The sequence below is a fragment of the Seriola aureovittata genome, chromosome 5, assembly GCF_021018895.1.
Source record: "Seriola aureovittata isolate HTS-2021-v1 ecotype China chromosome 5, ASM2101889v1, whole genome shotgun sequence".
NCBI lineage: Eukaryota > Metazoa > Chordata > Actinopteri > Carangiformes > Carangidae > Seriola > Seriola aureovittata.
Window position 1 is genome coordinate 3,410,222 of NC_079368.1, and position 19,334 is coordinate 3,429,555.

A 19,334-nucleotide genomic window follows, 5' to 3' on the forward strand; every position below is an offset into this window, starting at 1 on the left:
ATTAAACCTATTAGGAATTGGAACGTTTTATATTCACATGTCTGGGCCTTACCAAAATGTATGTTTATGTAAATATGCTTTTATGCCAAAGCCTTTCAATATGCAATATAAAGTATGTTTAAGCATATAGTATTTTATATGCATTTTGTTTTAATTAAGTTGCATATATAAATCAAATACTATATATGTGTTAATATATGTGGTTGCAACATACCATATAAGAAGTCATCATGTAGATATTTCTAATACATGTACATACCCAAATTTTACTATATGTTATAAACGTATATCCTCATATATCCAGACGAAGTATGTCTGTGATAATAATATATCTCCTTATAGGTGACATACAGTATATGGCAACATCAATCTTGATATAAGGACATACATGTATATGTATATGTCATATATAACATGTCTATATGGGTAAGGTTGTAGCTCCTGAGGCCAGCGAGAAAATGTAAGAGTAGCAATGTTGTATCTTAGTTTTTCATCCATGTTAACAATTTTGCTTTGTGTTTATTTATGTGTTGTGTTTACTAATGAACGTCTGAATAAAGAAATGCAGCACAAAGTGCCATAAACTGAATACAATGGTGGTGTAAAGCTGCTGATAGCTGATACTCACATAAAGAATGGGGATGATGGAGGGGTCATCCCTGCGGATGATGTTGGGAACATATTCAGCCTTTGGGACCTTGGAGGAGATCAGCTGAGGAAAACAGGAAACAAAGACATCTCAGCGCAGGTAAGAAAAACTTGATGAATATATTTTGTACCAGCACTTGACTCAGGCAATTTGAAAGATGATTGCCAGGACCCTCACCATGATTTTTGGTGGGATGAAGTCCTCTCCTTCACAGGCTGCTCTCTCCAACTCCCTCTCCTCCTCCCACTCAGCATCCTCATCCAGCCCTTCATCTAGAGTCCCTGACGAGGTCTGAAGCTCACCACCTGGCTCAAACACACACACATACACACACACAGGAACAAAAGGGCGAGATGAAAGGATAACACACAAATGCGATTAGAGAAGGTGCTCCATTTAAGAGTGCTGCACCTGTTATTTTATTTTTCCAGCACAGAGGGAGGAGCAGAGCAGTTAAAATCAGACCACACAATAACACCCTCCTGATGCGCTCAGCCAGATGCAGACAGCTACGACACAAAGCAACAGGCAGAGGGACAACAGGTTGAAAGATGTGGACGGCTGTGTGGATGGATGGCAACAGCCATGTACAAGTACAAAGAGGAGGAGTGCACACACACACACACACACACACACACACACACACACACTCACACAGACAGACACACAGGCAGAGTGGAGCTGTAGGCCACACACACTGTAAACAGATACACTTTAGTCACTCAGTGACTACAATGGGAGCGGATGTGTGCGTGTCAGTCTGTCTGTTACTGTATCCTTGTGTGTGTGCTTGTTTTGATGTGAGTGCACCCATATGTTGTGTGTGTGTGTGCATACTTGCATGCATGTGTCTGTACAGCACCTAGTTGTATAATCTCCCAATTGCAAAAGACTATGTATGTTTCCATATGTATTTCTTTATGCCTCTGCAGGCATATTGTTTTCAGGTTGTCCGGCCCATTTCCGTAGACACATTTCTCAGTAACGCCATGATGCAACCTCTTCAAATTTGGCACAAACATTCACCTGGACTCAGTGATGAACTGATTTGATTTTGGTGGCTAAAGGTCCAAAGTTCAAAGGTAACGGCGACCTCACAAAACATGATTTTGGCCATGTGAACGCACTAGCTCGAGAACTCCTCAAAGGAATCCCATTAAATGTGGTACAAATGTTCAGTTGGATTCACGGATGAACTGATTAGATTTTGGTGGTCAAAGGTCAAAGGTCAAGGTCAGTATGACCTCACAAAACACTTTTTAGCCATTACTCAAGACTTCACACAGTAATTATGAGAAAATTTCACACAAATGGTTAATTTCTTATATGACTCTGGATAAACAGGGATGTGACCTGAAACTAGTCTGCGTACGTGACGGGGGACAGACAAACATTATGTAAGCAAAACTGCACTGCATCTATATTAATGTCTGCTTATGTGTTTAAGAGAAGAGTCTGCAGAGAAAACTGTGTGTGTGTTTGTGTGTGTGTGTGTGTGTGCACCGTGTAGAGTAATTGTCTGTGTCTTTGTTCATGTCTGTGAGTGATGGAGATTGTGTCCACTCACTGTCTCTGGAGTCATGCAGTGAGTCAGGCTTGACAGGGGTGGGGTCACTCCACGAGCGGCTGAAGCTCTTGGCTCGACGTTCGGCAAAGGCTGATGGAGTTAGGGGGGGAAAAGAGTCACTCACATGCACATGCATGCGCACACATACACACACACACTCTCCAAAGCATAAATGACCTCACAAGTCAAGTGTTCGGTCTTGCTGAGCCAGTGTTTGTGAAGAGGATAAACACAAAAGTGATTTTAATGTCCCTGTCACTGTACATAACTGACTTTACTGTTTTATGTTAACATATGGCTAAGTGGTATTTAAATTATTTTAATTGATTGATTGAAATTTTATTGTGTTAAAATGATATTTTCATCATTCTATTGTCTAATTTATTGATTCTAATCAAACTCTAGTGACAATTTAACAAAATGTATTAAAGGGCAACTCCTTCCTGCTTATTCAGATACATTTCTGGCTGAATACTCAGCTAAATCAAATTTAAAAAGTAACAAATTTGGCAGAAAATAATAAGTTTCCAAAGCTCAAGGTGATGTCTTCAGTCCACATAAGACAAAGATGAGCAGCAAAATCTTGTAGTTGTGAATTTGGAATCTGCAAATATTTGGCATTTTAACTTGAAAAGTTAATCACTAAAAATAACTTCTGACAGAACATTCAGAACAGCAAATTTGTTTATATTATTTTCATCATATGGTATGGTAGATATCAATATATCTCAATATATACAGAGACATAGCGTTCTTACTAATATCGAGGTATCTGTTTGTAGAAAAGCTCCAGCCAGTGGTACAAATAGCTGTTTCATCTCAGTCTGGGTTAATATCACAATGGTTTCCAAAGACTATAACTGGTCAGGCTATCTGTAAATGTTTCCTGTCCTGTTCCTGCAAGATGGGGTTGAATTCAGAACTATTTGCATATTTTCTTGTCTAGGCTTCTAAACTCCCTCCTTCACCCAGTCATTTGAGTGTCAGGATATGATGAATTTTCATTTTGAATATAAAGGGACTGTCAGTCAAACTTGGAAAATGGTGTTACCAAAAAAAAAAAAACTTAACTCAAAATGAACTCAGAGGTGTCACAGATACAGCAAATACACTGATGCATGGAAGTGCTCAGTCGCTCAGTAATAAATAACAGCACACAACTTTCCTGGATATGATCCATATGATAAATTATTTTTATAAAACAAATGTGAGTGAGTGCACAGTCACAGTAACACACAACCACTAACATACTGTACACATACACCAGTCGAAACAAGGAGTTTGAGGAATACGGTTTCATGAACATACTGTAGCAAAATATTCCCATGCACATGCACAGTACTCCATGCATAAAGCATGAGGAAGTTCTGATACACCTCTAGTTCCGATGTTATGGTGATACACGCTTTAGAGCATGGATGCATGACAACGTAGTGACACCAGAACACATACAGTACATGCATAAAGAGTAAACTGAAGGACTTACTCTGGGCCTTCATCCTGCGGCTGCCCACCATCCGAAGGTGTTTCCGGAAATTTCTTTCATTTTAGGGAAAGAGAAGGAGGAAGACAGAGATATCAGGACGTAGGGACGGAACCAGAGAATGAAAGAATGTCTCAAACCAACAGACACGAGTGAATACAAATCACGGACAGAGGACAAATCTGAATCCCAACCACAGATGTCAGGCAGTGCACTACATAATGAAAGATTTACTTCAACTGTTTTGGGAGTTTTGGCCACCGGTCAACATCTTCAACAAGTTACCAGATGTGATGAGAAGACTGACCAAAATGACCTCTGAGGCTTCAGTGGAAGCTCTGCACTGTGCACATCAAGCCCCCAGGAACTGAGCTTTGCTATGAAGCGATTTGGTTTTAGTGGCTGCACAGAGTATTGCAACTTCTATGTCAATTGTGTGATGCACACCGACCCAAAAAGCATGTTTCCCATGCACAAACATGGTGTTGACCCCTGTTTGCACTAAAAAGATGCTAAAGTAATTATTTGTGCTGCTGAATTTGTAGAACCTCTGCAATAGCAAACTGGCCTCATATCAAGACCAGACAACAAAGATATTCACAGAACTTGCAAATGTAGCTGCAAATGCATATTTAATAGAAAAACACTGAGCCTGAAATGTGACAAACCACTGCTACCAACATTAGCATTATAGCTAAGGTTGGCTGTTTAGCACAGCGCCACTGGGATTTTCAGAATGGTTAAAACTTCGCCGCGCAGGACCCTTGTTTTTCTGCTGTAAAGTGAATTCGCCATCCGATGTGAAGGCTAATAACCAACTCTAATAAGCATGCTCTACGGGCCCAAGAACACAGAAGCATAAAGGAAGTGTGAAGAAGCCCATGAAGCTTTTTTTTTTTTTGCATAGTGCACCCAGTGACTATTGGAACGAATGGAGCGCCTCTGAATGCACTATCCAGGTCAACTTAAAACAGCCCTGGTGCACATGCTAATGGTTGGCATACACTATGTTACAGATTAACTTGCAAGCCTCAGTTTGTACCTCTCATGTATCAACAAAAGCATCAATGATTCTGAAAAGGGAGTACTTGGTAATACTTTAACCATTTGAATAACACAAATATTTCAGCTGCTACATGATAACAGAGATTTTCTTTAACATTCCCCAACAGCAGCAGCTGTATTACATTCAAACAAAGATGATAGCCAAAACTTATGGATGTCCTTGTGTAATTGCAAACATTTATTATCATCTACATGGATGTACTATATTATTTTATACATAAAATAATATAATGTAAAAAGACATTTTATATGTAATTGGAAGACGGTCAGATGCTCAGCTCTTTGACTTTAATATAATGTTAATACACAAGATGCACTGACCTGTACTGACTGGAGTTAGCATCTTCCCAGCTAACTAGTGAGGTGTTAGCTTGCCTGCCACAGTAGTAGCCCTGTGAGATAACTAATTGCTATAATTTTTTGAGTCATGCCTGATAATTGCTACACAGTGCATGCGAATGTCTTAGCATTCAAAGAGGACACAGTTATCTCTCTGACAGTAAAGTGGTTTTGGCATCAGTTGTTGTTTTAGACACCGGCCCAAACTCCCAAGAATCCAGTGTATTGCTTTAAATGATTGAGTGTTTGAAGTTATTCAGACATGTCATCTCAAACTTTTTCTATACTCCTTTAAGAGTCAAGTCAAAAGAAAATATCTTAAAAAGGAACAACTGTTTTTGGACTCATTTAAACAGGCTATTTGAGACAGATATTGGATACATGATCATCATCAGTTTTGGAAATTTCAGAATTGAATTTGTATCTATAAGTTGACTCTCTTCCCTCTTCATCTTTCCTTTCTCTCCCTTCTCAGCTGGTGACTGGCATAACTTTTCCAGAGTTATGCCTCTGATTATAAAGTCCTAGATTTTATTTTTTTCATGAAAGCCAATGTATGATTCATGATTTGTACCAGCAGAGAAAAGCAGCAAAACAGAGAGAGAGAATCTGAAAAGGAAACAGAAAGAAAGAGAGGAAACAGAATACAGAAACAGCTGTAAGTGGCAGCAAGTGGAACAATGTACGGCCTAAAACACAGCTTTTTATTATTCATCAAAGCTTGTCTGACTGTGGGGGTTCAGTGTAGTGCAAGTAGGCCTCGCACTCTCTTAAATTTTTGTAAATCTTTAAGTGAGGCTATGAAACTCAAAGCTTTTTGCAGCAGAAAGTGCACACTGCCTCAGTTGGGGCATTGCAAAATTACCGGTGCTGAAAGGAAAATGGATTTTACACATGAAGATCAGTTTACTCACAACCAGGAGAACTAATCAGCCTGTGAGCTTTGTCGAGTCAGAGATGATGTCATCGCGGGTGATCTCAGACTGAGCTTGAGACTTCACATTTATAAGAGTTTGAAAGACATGGGCTGTAGGGATTTACTACGCAGGGAGGGTCTAACAAAGAGAAGCTATTGAGTTGCATTATGGGAAATGTAGAGTTCAGTACTTTTTGAGAATGACTCTCTTTCTTTTTAATCTCTCTCTGTCTTGCTAGTTCCACAGTTTTATTGAGGTGCAATATATGATATTAATTATTTATTAATTATTTATTTATTTATTTATTTATTATAATTTATTAATTATTAATTCAATTCCACATGTTTCTGCAAAATGTGAAAAATTTTCCATCATGAAAGTTGAGTGCTGAAAGTTTGGTGAAGCAGTTTCTTTTGCTACAAGTCACCGATGTTACTAAATATAACACTTTTAGACACTTGTGTATTCAGCTGAATATTCCTCTAATGAAAATCCAATTTTTAACCTTGTAAACATCCATATGATGTTTTTATATAATACAAGACATATAGTATGTGATATAATCGGTCCACACCATGACTGAGTGTTACCACCTTGAACTGCAGTGAACCAAAACAGATTCCCATAGCCAGGGTTTCATACATCACAAACCTAATGAACCGATCCTGTCAACTTGTGGGGACGGGGGGCGGGGCTAAATAAACCTGAAACCTTGTCAGTACAGAGAGAGAGAGTTAGCATTAGCACAACCACTAACACTGTGTCAGTCACTGCCGGTTACAAGCTAACAAACAACACAAACAAATAAAAGATGCTAACTGCGCTAACTGTTCTGATGCGTCTGCTAGTCTCTGGTTCTGGTCTCAACAGACTCTTCATCTGAGTCTGGGTCTGACTGAGTCTCTCTGATGTTTCCTCCTCTAACCATCTCGATATTCTGCAATTCCACAAGTCACTGAAACCTTGTCAGTACAGACAGCAAGAATTTGCATTAGCACAGCCGCTAACACCCTAACCCTGCCAGTTAAAAGCTAACAAACAACATGAACAAATAACAACGCTTACCGTTCTGACACATCTTTCTGGTCGCCGATTTTGGTCACAACACACTGGAGTGGAACTTAAAGCAGATACAGTGTGGTCGGCTCTTATACCAATCCTCAGGATCAACTCTGGACATGTCTAGGTGCATTGTTACTTATATGATACTGGACCAAGTATTTTGTTTCAGATTTGTGGAGCTGTAATTTTAATCACACATTTGTTGTGTCGGCAGGGCGATGAAGCTTTGTGGTGAACTAAACAATGGACTGATGTGAAACAAAGCCACGTGAAACTGCTGATACGGCTGGCCCACTACCCCACAGCTCATTATTTTTAATGAGCCCCACCTCTCTAGTAAGTCACTGCTCTCTTTTCCACTCCATAACGCTGAAGGACATCACCATCAAGTAAAAGCATCACATTTGTGCGTTAAAAATAAAAGAGAGCCAACATTCAAGCTAATATAATAGTGTCACCCTAACCAAACAGCAATGAGGTTCACAAAAGTGTGAAAGTAAATGCAAAGCTGACACCGGTCCACGTGCATGTTTTGTTCGTCTGAAGCTATTTTGTGTTCAGGGTGCAGTTTGAAGGCAAAAACATGTTGACGTGTCAGTGAAGATTGCAGGAGTCGAGGAGGAAGAGCCTAAAATAGAGGGATGACTCAGAGCAGAGGGGGATCCATCAGTCAACCGGCATTGTATTTTCATACTTAGTGACAACAGCTTTTGAAATCACTAACACCCGTGAACCAAGACGATCGAGTCAAATTCAGTGTGTTCGTGAGTATGTGTGTTCCTGCCATTCTGCAACTATCTCACCCGACTGTCTCTGTGCCGCTGTGACCTTTCCGAAGGCTTTGCAGAGGAAATACGTCTTGCTTATTCAAACATGCGTAAATAGATTTGTGCAGCTGAGATGTAACTTTTCTATTAAAAGCAGAGAGTTTGTCACTCAACTCCGTACATACACACACACACACACATACACAAAGAAACATAATTCTCCTGCGCTGTTTGAAGAACTGGCAAAACACACACACACACACACACACACACACACACACACAGGCTCACACAACAAATGGCATGTCTGATTTGTTGGTGGATGTGAGGTCTGTTGCCAACTATTGATTGATTCGTTCACTTTGAGAGCCAGCCACAGAGCAGTGAGCTACGGCCCTGTATTGATAGACCTTGCTTTTACTCGTCAGTGTTCAGTGAAGAACACTGATTAAACCTGCCACTCACAGCCTCAGGATTCACACACACACACACACACACACACACACACACACACACACACCACAGGACATTGTTAAGAGTTTTGTGATGGCCTCCTATAACAGCAGTTGAAGACAGGAGTGAAAAGACTGTTTTGTTTTATGTGGAAAAGCAAAGTAAATGGTCACCAGCATGTAGATCGAGGCAAAGACAAATGCACAAATAGTGTGTGTAAGTGTGTGTGTGTGCGTTTGACTATGTGTCAAGAGTCAACGTTTCAAACTGCTGAATCATCAGAATAACAGCAGACAGAGGGTGTAGAGTGAGTCACTGTGTGTTTGAGGATAACAATAGAGATATTTGCCCCTAAGCATGAGATGATCTCATTAGCATTTAATGCTAAATAAATTAAAATAAATTAAGAGAATCGAAGAAGTGTTCCACATTACTTCCGTATTATTCTACAATTTAATACAAACTGACATTATCAACAAGCTTATTAACTGCGGCTGATCAATTAATCGAAATATTATCGAAATTGCTATGTTGCCAAGTGTAATATCCAAATCACAGGAGCTGCAAGTTTTTTGATGAAGGTAAAATGTGTCACAACAACAGACCGTAAATGAAGCGCTGTGGTGCTACAGAGACGCCCCGGCCTCATAGATCATATTCTCCAGATGTAAAGGAACGTGGTCGTTTGGAACAAAACCCAACAAAAATCACATCATCACTATTTCTTTTTTTTTTCTTCAGTGAAAATAAACTGCAAAGTGACCATTCCAACTGAAATCATGACTCACATCACAACAAACAATATCTGTCAAACTGATCTCTATATGATTTTTTTGCATATCATTCAGTCCGATTATTAACCATGTCTGATGTTATTCACATTTTTTTTTTTTCAACATTTAATTCCATAATTCACTAATGCATACACAGTCTTTTCACATACTACCAGCATCATTTTCTAACATGTTTAATGTGTTTAGAAAAAAATTTTAACAGACTTTAAATATAAAGAGACTGACGGCGGGAACACACCGCCCAAGTTGCTTGAGTATGGCGGTTGCCGTCGCTGAGCTGCTGCGGAGAAGCACGTGTGTGTGTTCACACCGGCTGCGACTCTCAATCAACTCTATAGAGTTTGCAGGTTACTGGATTGTTGCTTTTCTTTCCATCATAAATTAATTTCTTATTTATTTTTGACAGAAAACATCAGTAAAATGTCACTGTCTCCACGTGCATCTGCTAAAATGGTTCAAAATATATTTATATTTCTTCATGTCTGTGACATATTCAGATTCAGCCAAGATATAGACTTCTATATCGGGAGATGTCAGTTTTATGCAATGTCATTATGACATCGACAGGTCTTTTTCTCTGTCTATTTCTGCTGTGAGACACATCTCCAACCATGACGTTCTGCAGCTGCCACGCACACGCCACGCATCCGGTGTGTTGCTGGCCTGGTGTCATGGGTGCGGCAGTATTTCTGCGTTTACTGTTAAATGAGGAGAAAATAACGAATTGCTGACAAGATGAAGACAATGACCTACACAAGAGCTAACATGGGCACTCATCTCCTCTGCTACCGTCAAGACTTGACAAAGGAAAACGACACACTGGAAAAAAAAAGTAAAAAAAACTGCCACAGGACCAAAAAGCACTTCTGAAATCATTTTCAACAACTAGAAAGAAGAAACAGCCCCAGACAGCCATTTTCTGTAGATGAAAGCAGTGGCTTTAGAAAGTTGCTTACACTGCTGGAGGCAAAATACTAAGTTCACTCAAGACAACACTTCTAGTGTAGTCGTACTAAATCTCTACAGAGGAACAAGACTATATGTCATGGAAAGCTTGAGAGCAGCCAACTGCATTTTGCTGACAACAGCCTGGTGGACCTGCTGCACACATCAGAGTTATATCACAATAAGAGCTCACATCATGAGGGGGAACTGGGAGATGGATGGCATTTAAGGTTTATATTTTATTATAGGGTTGTATTTATTTCATCTGTTTTGCTTTGAGACTTTTTAATGCATATATGGGTATATATATATATATATATATATATATATATATATATAATTTAAACTAGTGCCAGCAAAAGGAAAAACAGGAATAAAGCACAACTATTCTGCAGTCATACGTTCTTGTCAGACCGGGCTTGAACCTCCCACATGTGTGTGTCACTATTAAATGAAAATATGTAAATATTAATACATTACTGTATATCTATCTGAGGGAGAAAGTAACTATATTGACTTACAGAATGGTTATGTGTATCAATCCATCTTTACCAGTAGTGTCTTTATATAATTCATGATAGAAATTTTTGATCCTGATTAGAGTTAGACTGTTGGCCATGATTTATTTATTCATAGTTTACTTATTAGTATTTTAAGTTTCCTTTGATTATGGTTTTATCTTAGACTGAATAGTTTTATTGAGACTGGATCCCAAAGTGCTTGTAAGCAAATTAAAAAAGTCAGTGAATCGACATCGGAGCCGTCTGAGCCTCTTAGTTGGAGCTGACCAGTCGATTGCCAGCCGTTCACATTGCCCTTTACACAACACAGAGACTGGAACTATCATGTCGTAGTAAACTGTATACTATATATAGACTGCACCCTGTTACATAGACCTGTTACATCACACTGTGAATTCTCAATTAAAAGCCATAATTCAAGTAATGGCAGCAGGAACACATAAAGGCGGGTTACTAATGAAGTCCAGGTAAAAAAAAACATTGAGTGGAATGATCTATACTGCAGTAAGTATAGTCAATACAACATAATGTACATTTCTGCAACCCTAATAAGAGAGTCACATGTAAGTGATGTTAAAGGACTGACAGTGAAACTCAATATTTCCTGCAGCTGTTTCAAAATAAAAGCCTGTCAGACACAGGAGGGAATATCAGTCACTGGAATGCTTTTAGTCTGAAAGATGTGTGCTGGAGGTTTTGACTTTCATCGACAACAGTGTATCAGGAGTCGAACAAAAGCACTGCAAAGTAGAAGCCGGGTTCTAAAAACTCCACACATACAGACACGGTCCATTAAGAAAAAAAAGAGATTTTTAAGATATGATATCAGACTCATCAAGAAGAGTATTTCTTTGCTGTGTAATAGGGGAACTGTGACAGGGACAGTTTTGCACCACACAGGACAGGACAGGACAGCCGGGACACGGTACCTCTCCATCATGGTGGCTGCCTCCTGCTCTCTTTTCCGCCTCTTTCTCTCAGCAATGCCGCGGAAAGCCCTGCCGGGACGTCAAAGCGTTAAGTGGTTTTGTGGGGACATAAAGGTTTGATGTTCTAGTTGCACCTGACCTAATACCAAAGAATTTTTGTCTGAACCCAAACTGACCCGAGGGGGGAGGGGAAATAACCTTTACGGAACTTATATGATGTAAGTCAGAAATCATTTATACTTTTAGTTTTGAGCTACAGTTTTTTTTAATAGGTACTAGGCCTTACTAAAAGTGATAAAGCCCTCTGGGTCTCGTCGGGTTCGGGCATAAATATAAACTTCCAGTCAGGGTGGGAGGGGCAACAGTACAGGGTTGAGGGTGAGGGGTTTTAAGTCCATAAGGGTTAGTGTGGGGTTTGGTTAGCTTTGCTAAGTGGTTAGCGTGGTTAGAGTTAACAGCACAGGAATGTTTTATCCACCATTGTGGATATTCTCACGTAGTACACACACACACACACACACACACACACACACACACACACTAGGACCACAATGCAAGCTAGAGGTCTACAAGACAAGCTTCGTAACCAAGAAACTGCCCATCCTGCGTAATCAATGTGAGTTAACTTTACTGCCAAGTTACCAGTATTAACCATTCAATTCCTAATCCTACGTCACCTCTGAGTCTTTGTGTTCATTTTATTTGGAGACAAATTTTAAAGCATTATGTTTTGTGCGACTGTCTCGACGTCCATTACTTCTCATTCTGCCAGTGTGTACGTTGGTCTGCGTGGGTGTGCCTTTCCCAAAGGGGACAGTAATGGCTCTGACAGGGTGTCAGACATAATGAGAATCATCCGTGACAGTGTATGTCTGAAAAGAAGTCTTGTCCTGTCCGTCACTTTCTCCCTGAAAAGATGAACATGTTGCCAGACTCTTCCTTTAGCCTGTCACACTTTCCACCATCTGCCATCAGCTCTGAAAGCTCAGAGCGCTTTTCCTCTTTGTTGCCACAATGCAATCCAGCAGATTTCCCAACCAAGCCAACCCTTCCTGTGAATTTAACTCCGGACCTATTTGGTAATTTACATCAAATTAAACATGGGAAAGAAAGAAAACAGCCGAGAGATTTCAGAGACTTTACGTTAACGTAGCTCACATCAGCGAGACAAACACAGCGACCGACCAAATCTGTCGTCTGTTACAACTTCATTAGACAATAAATAATAATATCATTTACATCACAACTCTTGAAAGTTGCACTCATTCAAATTCCACTTTTGGATTTAAAAACTTTCCCCCATCCCCTAGTGTATCCAAGTGGTATTAATGTTGGTGCCGCTTTCACAAAGACAGGATCGCTGTCCGTTTTCCTCAAAGCTAAAGCTCAGGATAAAAGCAGTTTAGTAAAAATATTTGGTTATATTAATAAGTAGGCAGGTTTGGTTACTTCCTTAACTAGTGCTATCTTCTACCTGTTTTGGTTGCGCAGTGGCAGACACGCATCCTTTGTGTCGTCAAACCTTTACGAGAAACCATTACGTCGTGCAATCAACGTTTATTTCCTAATAATGAAATATGAAAATGAAAATAAGTCTATTGCCACTTTAAAATGATTCAAATTTGAGTCCTATTCGAATCCTGTCTGCTATATTTATGTGAGTAGACTCCTCTCTATTATAAAGCTAAAAGCAGCTTTAATGCTACATATATGAATACAAGTTGTTACTTATCCCATTCATCAGCTTCACCCGTGTCTATCTTTAGATGGAACAACAATGAAAGTGGTTTTGCTTGAAGCGATGCTTTGCTTTGGTCAATATGCTTTGAATGATGGTTGCGTAAGCTAATGGCTTTAGGCACACATTAAGTGTGTAATAAGCCATCTGTGTTGCATTGTGCTGGTGTGTAATATGAAAGAACACTTTAATTAAGCTACTGTCATTATTCAGACACAAGGTACCTCAATACTGCAGCACTTTAACTTGATGAGCTATTTCTGCAACTCGGGAATACAGAATGTTCCTGTAAATTCAGTATCGCTGATTATCATTTCATTCCCACAATATGTTCCCTGCACGTCACAATCTGTAACTTCAAACACCCAGTCCGGCAGACACTGAGGTTGAGGGGGTGAAGGACACAGCGGACTGAATAGCACAAAGCCACATGAGGAAAAAGGGTTAAAGACATGTTACCTAACTGACAGAGTGAGAAAAAGGGAAGAGCAACAAGGAAGAACAGTGGGGGCGGTTCAAAGAGTTACTCACGATATTCTACAGTCGTGGTTTGGAAAGCCGCCACATAGAGAGGAGAGGAAGAAGAGAAGACCAGATGAAAAAGAAGAAGTTAGCAACGGGGCCAGTCAGATACTCCACATGCACTTCAGAGACTGCTTTATGTTCCAGTTCTCGACTTCAGGGAAGCAGAAAAAAACTCACCTCGAGTGGGAAAAGTCCTGATCATAAACTCAACATGTTATTGAACAAGGACAGAAATCGAACTAGGACATGCACATTAAAATCAATGGTGGAAAAAGAGGAGAGGAACATACAGTATATGTCGAGGACTGTCCATAGGAAAAGAGTTTCTAAAGCAAATGTGTAATCAGTCAAACATTAACAAATCCTGTCAGATCATATTCAATTTACAAGACAGTGACCAACAATTGTAATCGAAGGCCCGTGTCAGGATCATATATCAGTCTGACCCAAAAAAAGGAACAGGGACAGATGGAAACAGATGGAGAAAGGGAGGAGAGACGCTGACATATGGAGAGAGAAGAGAGAGCGTGGGAGAGACGAGGGGAACGATCGTGGTGGGTGAGCTTTGACTGTTCCAGGGTCATAATTACAAGATCTGGGTGATAGGTGATAATTATCGAGTCACAAAGAGTGGAGGGCACTTATGTGTGTGTGTGTCTGTGTGTGTGTGTTTTTAGTTATTTTAGTGAACTGTCTAGATCGATGCACATCCTCTTTCTTAATCTGGTCAATTCCTAGATTATATTTATTACAGAACTTGACAGACTGACGTTTTGTTTGGAGCGATGCTGTATGTGAGGATACTAATGTAAAATAAAAAAAAATCACACAAACATCTCAAGCAGTGACAATGTATCAAAGAATTGTATGGATGGTTTATTATCAAAATCGTCTCTTTGCTCTGTCTTGTTTGTATAATAACGCTGCACATTAAATTCTTAGTGTTAGACGTTTCAGTGTTGGTTCACCAGCTGCTGGTGCACGATCAAGCGTCTGTCGTTTAATGTGATAACGCAGCAGATAACTGAATGTTTCAGGGAAAACTTTCAAATGTGGATACAAGTGCTCAGCTTGGCTCAAATCCTCTTTGGGTATTACTCTTTTGATTAAAACACACTCCAAAATTCAAGATGGCCGCCGAATCTGGAAAGGAAATGTTATTTTTTGCAATACATTCATCCACTATTTTCTAATATTAATAATCTAGGCGTCAAATCAAACATTTTAAAATTGTAGAAGGCAAAATTTAGTACACTGTAAAAAATTTAATGAAAGTATATTTCATCATCATTGAAATGTGTTCCGTGTTATATGCTGCACTGTGATATGAGTAAGAGAAAGAAGGTTCTGTTCAGTTTCAGATTATACTTCTGCTATATATTCTTTAATTCATGCAGGAGATCAGTATTTAGGCCTGGCAGTGTAATGAAGAAATCGAATTAATACATTTTCAATTTTATTTTCAATTTGCGTGCACATGACGTGGGCCAAAATTAGAACAAAAGATGTTATTTTCATTATAAATTTTATTTATATAACATATAAATCGGGAACACAGTGTGCACAACAAAAGACGGTGAAACCAGCGTATGAGAAATGTGTAGTTTTGTGGTAGAATGCTACATTTGAGCTACAAGTCTAAGGTGAGGCCATATCCTGCGAACGTGGGGGTGGTTCCGTTAGACACAGAGATGTACAGTGTGGGAGTGGGAGTGAATTTCCATGCCATACTCACGCCTGCATGGTGGTGGTGGCCGTCTGAAAGCTGAACATATTCTCTTTAGGGAACCAGCTATTAGGAGTGTCCTCTGCAAAACACAGAAAACAAAAGGAAGTAGTGGCATCAGCAAGCAGAGCATTCAAACACAGGCCTTACAATTAGCGGAGGAGGCCAGTGAATGCAGGGTGGCAAGACGGTATTACGTAAGTGAAACATCTGAGGGTAAATGGGGCAACATACTCCTTGTTTTACTGTTTTATCCCCTTAAATTTTAAGTTATATACAGTATATCAATATCAATACATCAATTTACACCCCAATGCATTTTCCCATCTATTTTCCTTACCCCTGTCGTCATTAGATGGTCTTTCCTCGCTGTACACCCTCTCCAGTTTCTTGCGGTGCTTCCCTCCATCCCGCGGTGAGGTATCCAGGTCAAGGGAGCGCTGGCTTTGGCATGGAGCTCGAATGCAGGCCACACAGTCTGGGGTGTAGTCGTCCCGCGACCCCCCTCTCCTCATTCCCCAGTCTCGGATGTTGCTGGCGTTCCCCGAGCTCTGCAGCGGCTGCGATGATGAGGGCAGGCCTCCGTGATGCTGCTGGGCGTTGTGATGGCTGCTGCTGCTGCTGCGGTGGTGGCTACTGCGATGGTGGCTACCACGGGCGGCTGAGGCGGACGGTTGGCTGGTGCAGGATGGGTTGTGGTTGGCGGAGACAGGTGCCTGGGACAGAGGCTGCTCCCTGGAGCCCTTCAGAACCTCCAGCTCCAGGCTCTCCTCAGTGCCACGGCCCCCCAGGGTCATCCCTCCTTCCCTGGTGATTGTGTAAACCCTCGCCGGCTTTACCGCAACAACCCCCTCTGGGCCTCTGGCGCCTGGTGGGTCCTCTGCGGAGAGGCTGCGCTCAACAGAGAGTCGACGTTTGGAGGGGCCCAAAGGTGCTGGAGCCTGGAGGGTGTTGACCAGAGGCTGAGACTGTGGATGAGCACTGGGATTGGATTGGCTGGACTGGTTGGGTTTAGCTACGGGCAAACAGCAGCTCTGTGGTGGGAGATTGTTGTTATGCAAGCGGCTGACGTCTGGAGAGTCACAGTCGTGGCCAGGGAAGCTGTCAGACAATAGATGATCTGGAGATAGAGGGAATGAAGGAGAAAGAAGATAGAGAGAAGTAACCCACAGGCAAAGAAAGTGAGAAATAAATCTGTAATTTATACAGCTCTTGTATATGAGCATCACATAAATAACTAAAATGTAAATGTAAATGAACAAAGAGATTGTTTGTGTCTCCTTAGGGTTTGTAGGCTTGGCAGCAGAGTTGTAAACATTATGAGCCAGCAAAGCTTTCAAGGAGGATGACAAGGAAAAGCAGAGCGGTGGCTGAGTGATAGAAAAAAGAGCAACAAGCGGAATGAGAAAAGATTTAGAAATGGACGAGCTGGTTCAGTGCATGAAGAACTTTGGCAGAAACAAAAGCTTCGACGTCCTGGACGATCTTGGAGGACGGATGCTCCCTCTCATGGAGTCACCAGCTGCAGGGCTCCAGGCTTGTAAATAAGTGTTAGCTCATGGGAATGGGTGAGTTTTTTTTCATGCTCTCTGTGCTGTAGAAAAACAAGCATGGCACATGCAAAGCAGCAGCTTTACTATTTTGGGTAGGCTTCTTTTTTTTAAAGGTACAAAGCCAGAAAGTGGCAAAGCGAATTGTCATCCGTGCATCCTTGCAAAAAAAAAGTGGTGTTAGAAGCTTTGTAACTTAGCGATACCAGAGGTGCACAACTGTAGCTGCAGAGCTCACGTCTACACACAAAGTAGATGGTAACATACTGGCTCTAGTCAGTGACAACAACTCTCTCACAAACGTGTCCTGGTACACATTAAAGGGCCGCTTGTCAAGTGACACAGGTGTACATGTCAGCCCACAGAGATATGTTACAAATGTCAAACTCTTGGTTTGCCGGGAGTAGACCCAGACTGTCTCCCAAATCACTTACTACTCCCTAGATAGTCCACTATATAGTGAGTTTTTGTAGTGGTGTCCGTATGTATAGTGAGAATTATTATACGCTATATAGTGGACTCATCGTATCCCACGATGCTTTGCACAAGTAGTGTACCACCCGTAACTAACCAAGCAATATACACCATCATGCATTGCGTATGCTCTGAAAGGCAGAAAACCTGTGCAGAGAAAATCACCTGAGTAGTGTCTTTTTAATGTTACCCATGAGCTCACTATATAGTCCTCCACACTGGACTCCCTGGATAGTGAGTAGGGAGGAGCGAGTGATTTGGGACACAACTCCAGTCTGTATCGTTTTGACTTCTTCTTCTTTTAACTTATGGCAGACTTGGCACAGGAAGTGCATTGCTGTTGAAAACAACATTGTATTTGGTCTTTGCAAACAGAATTGATGTAGGTGTTTATTTGCATATAGAGCGGGGAAGTGAGAGCCGATCACAAGTGGTCACTCGAGATGCAGGTGGAGACCTATTCTAATACCAGGTGTGAAGTGAGGTCCACCTGTGATCACAGCACCCGAGATGCATGTTAATGCCAGGTATGAACGGGGGCCTAACTGTCAGTTAGCAAGACAATTAGTTGCTAATAGAAAAATAAGCAATTAACAGAACAATACTTTCCAATAGTTTAATCAAAAAATGGTTCAAATTCACAAAAGTTTTATTTTGACACAAAAGATTCATGCAGGTTCCTCAACGAGTGAATCTGCTGAAAGTGGCCGTCACTGATGCGCATGAACGTGTTCACTGAACGGCGTTCAGAACTAGCTGTTTTTAAGTGTGAACTGGCACAACACTGGTGGCCATTATATTGAAAAGAACAGATTCTGCTGTTTTAAATGCTGACAGAGTCCATGGTATTTAGTCTCTCATGGATCAGTAGTGAGGCAGGTACATCTTCAGCGGAGTGTGACAGCAACAATTAGCTCGATGCATGTTGCTGTCAAGATACGACTGCAGGTCATTTTGGGGATCTGGTGGAATGGAACATCTATACATCACAAACAAAACGTTTTAACAAAAGATGTCTGAAGACAGATTTACTCTGCACTGATGACTGATTTAAGCATATTAGAAGTCTTTGTTCTGGTTGTGAGTAATGCTGTATGAGAAAGAATATGTTAGCCTCCTGGTTTTGGTCTTCCTTGCTTAATGTTAAAGTGTTGGTTGTTAGATAACAATTTTATTCCCAGTGTGTGTGTGTGTGTGTGTGTGTGCGTCACCCACCTGCTCCGTTGCGATTCTCTGGATTGGTATTGGACAGGTATTCTCCAAATGCTCTGGCTGCTCTGTAGAGACACAACAAATGCAGCAGTTAACCCTGATCCCTACTGCGTAGCCACTATTAGCAAACACAGAGAAGTGACTCACAGAGTCAAGGTTTCACAGGAATTTAGCCACATAAACAGTCTGTCTGAGCTTTTTATCGGCGAGGCCTCTTCATGCTACCAGTCAAGTAGATTACACCACTACAGCAGTGAGTAAGAGGCGATTTTAGTGTTGGTGTCCTGAATCACTCTGTAACAGCCGTCTCTCACCAAGGTAACAACGTGTTCTTATATAGTGACTGCAGGACTGGGAAACAGCTTGGGAGCTACAGCTTGCCTCCCCTGCACAGCTGATAGGCCCCATAGGGGACTGTTACATTGCATGTGCCAGCCATAAAGCCAGGAAATAAATTGAAGCACGTACACATGAGGCAGTGAGGAACTGGCATGGTGTGCAGAACATGTATGTGGCAGACTGTCTCCAGTTTATAAAATTTACTGCCCTCTCTCACATGTAATTCTCCTCACATGATGCTGTCAGGTTTTATCTAAAGAGATTTAATAGGTATGTCGT

The 19,334-nt window shown here is 41.0% G+C and overlaps 1 protein-coding gene across 1 annotated transcript in view; it reads right to left on the bottom strand.

Annotated features, from left to right (window-relative positions):
* nsmfb (NMDA receptor synaptonuclear signaling and neuronal migration factor b) overlaps window positions 1-19,334 on the bottom strand; it is a 60,351-nt gene that overhangs the window by 22,201 nt on the left and 18,816 nt on the right. Inside the window, exons 2-8 of the mRNA XM_056377021.1 lie at window positions 18,720-18,781; window positions 15,821-16,600; window positions 15,490-15,562; window positions 3,703-3,755; window positions 2,217-2,306; window positions 827-954; window positions 629-712 (exon numbers count right to left, since the gene is read on the bottom strand). Of these exons, the coding sequence (XP_056232996.1) occupies window positions 629-712; window positions 827-954; window positions 2,217-2,306; window positions 3,703-3,755; window positions 15,490-15,562; window positions 15,821-16,600; window positions 18,720-18,781 (1,270 nt within the window). The remainder of the gene's footprint in view (window positions 1-628; window positions 713-826; window positions 955-2,216; window positions 2,307-3,702; window positions 3,756-15,489; window positions 15,563-15,820; window positions 16,601-18,719; window positions 18,782-19,334) is intronic.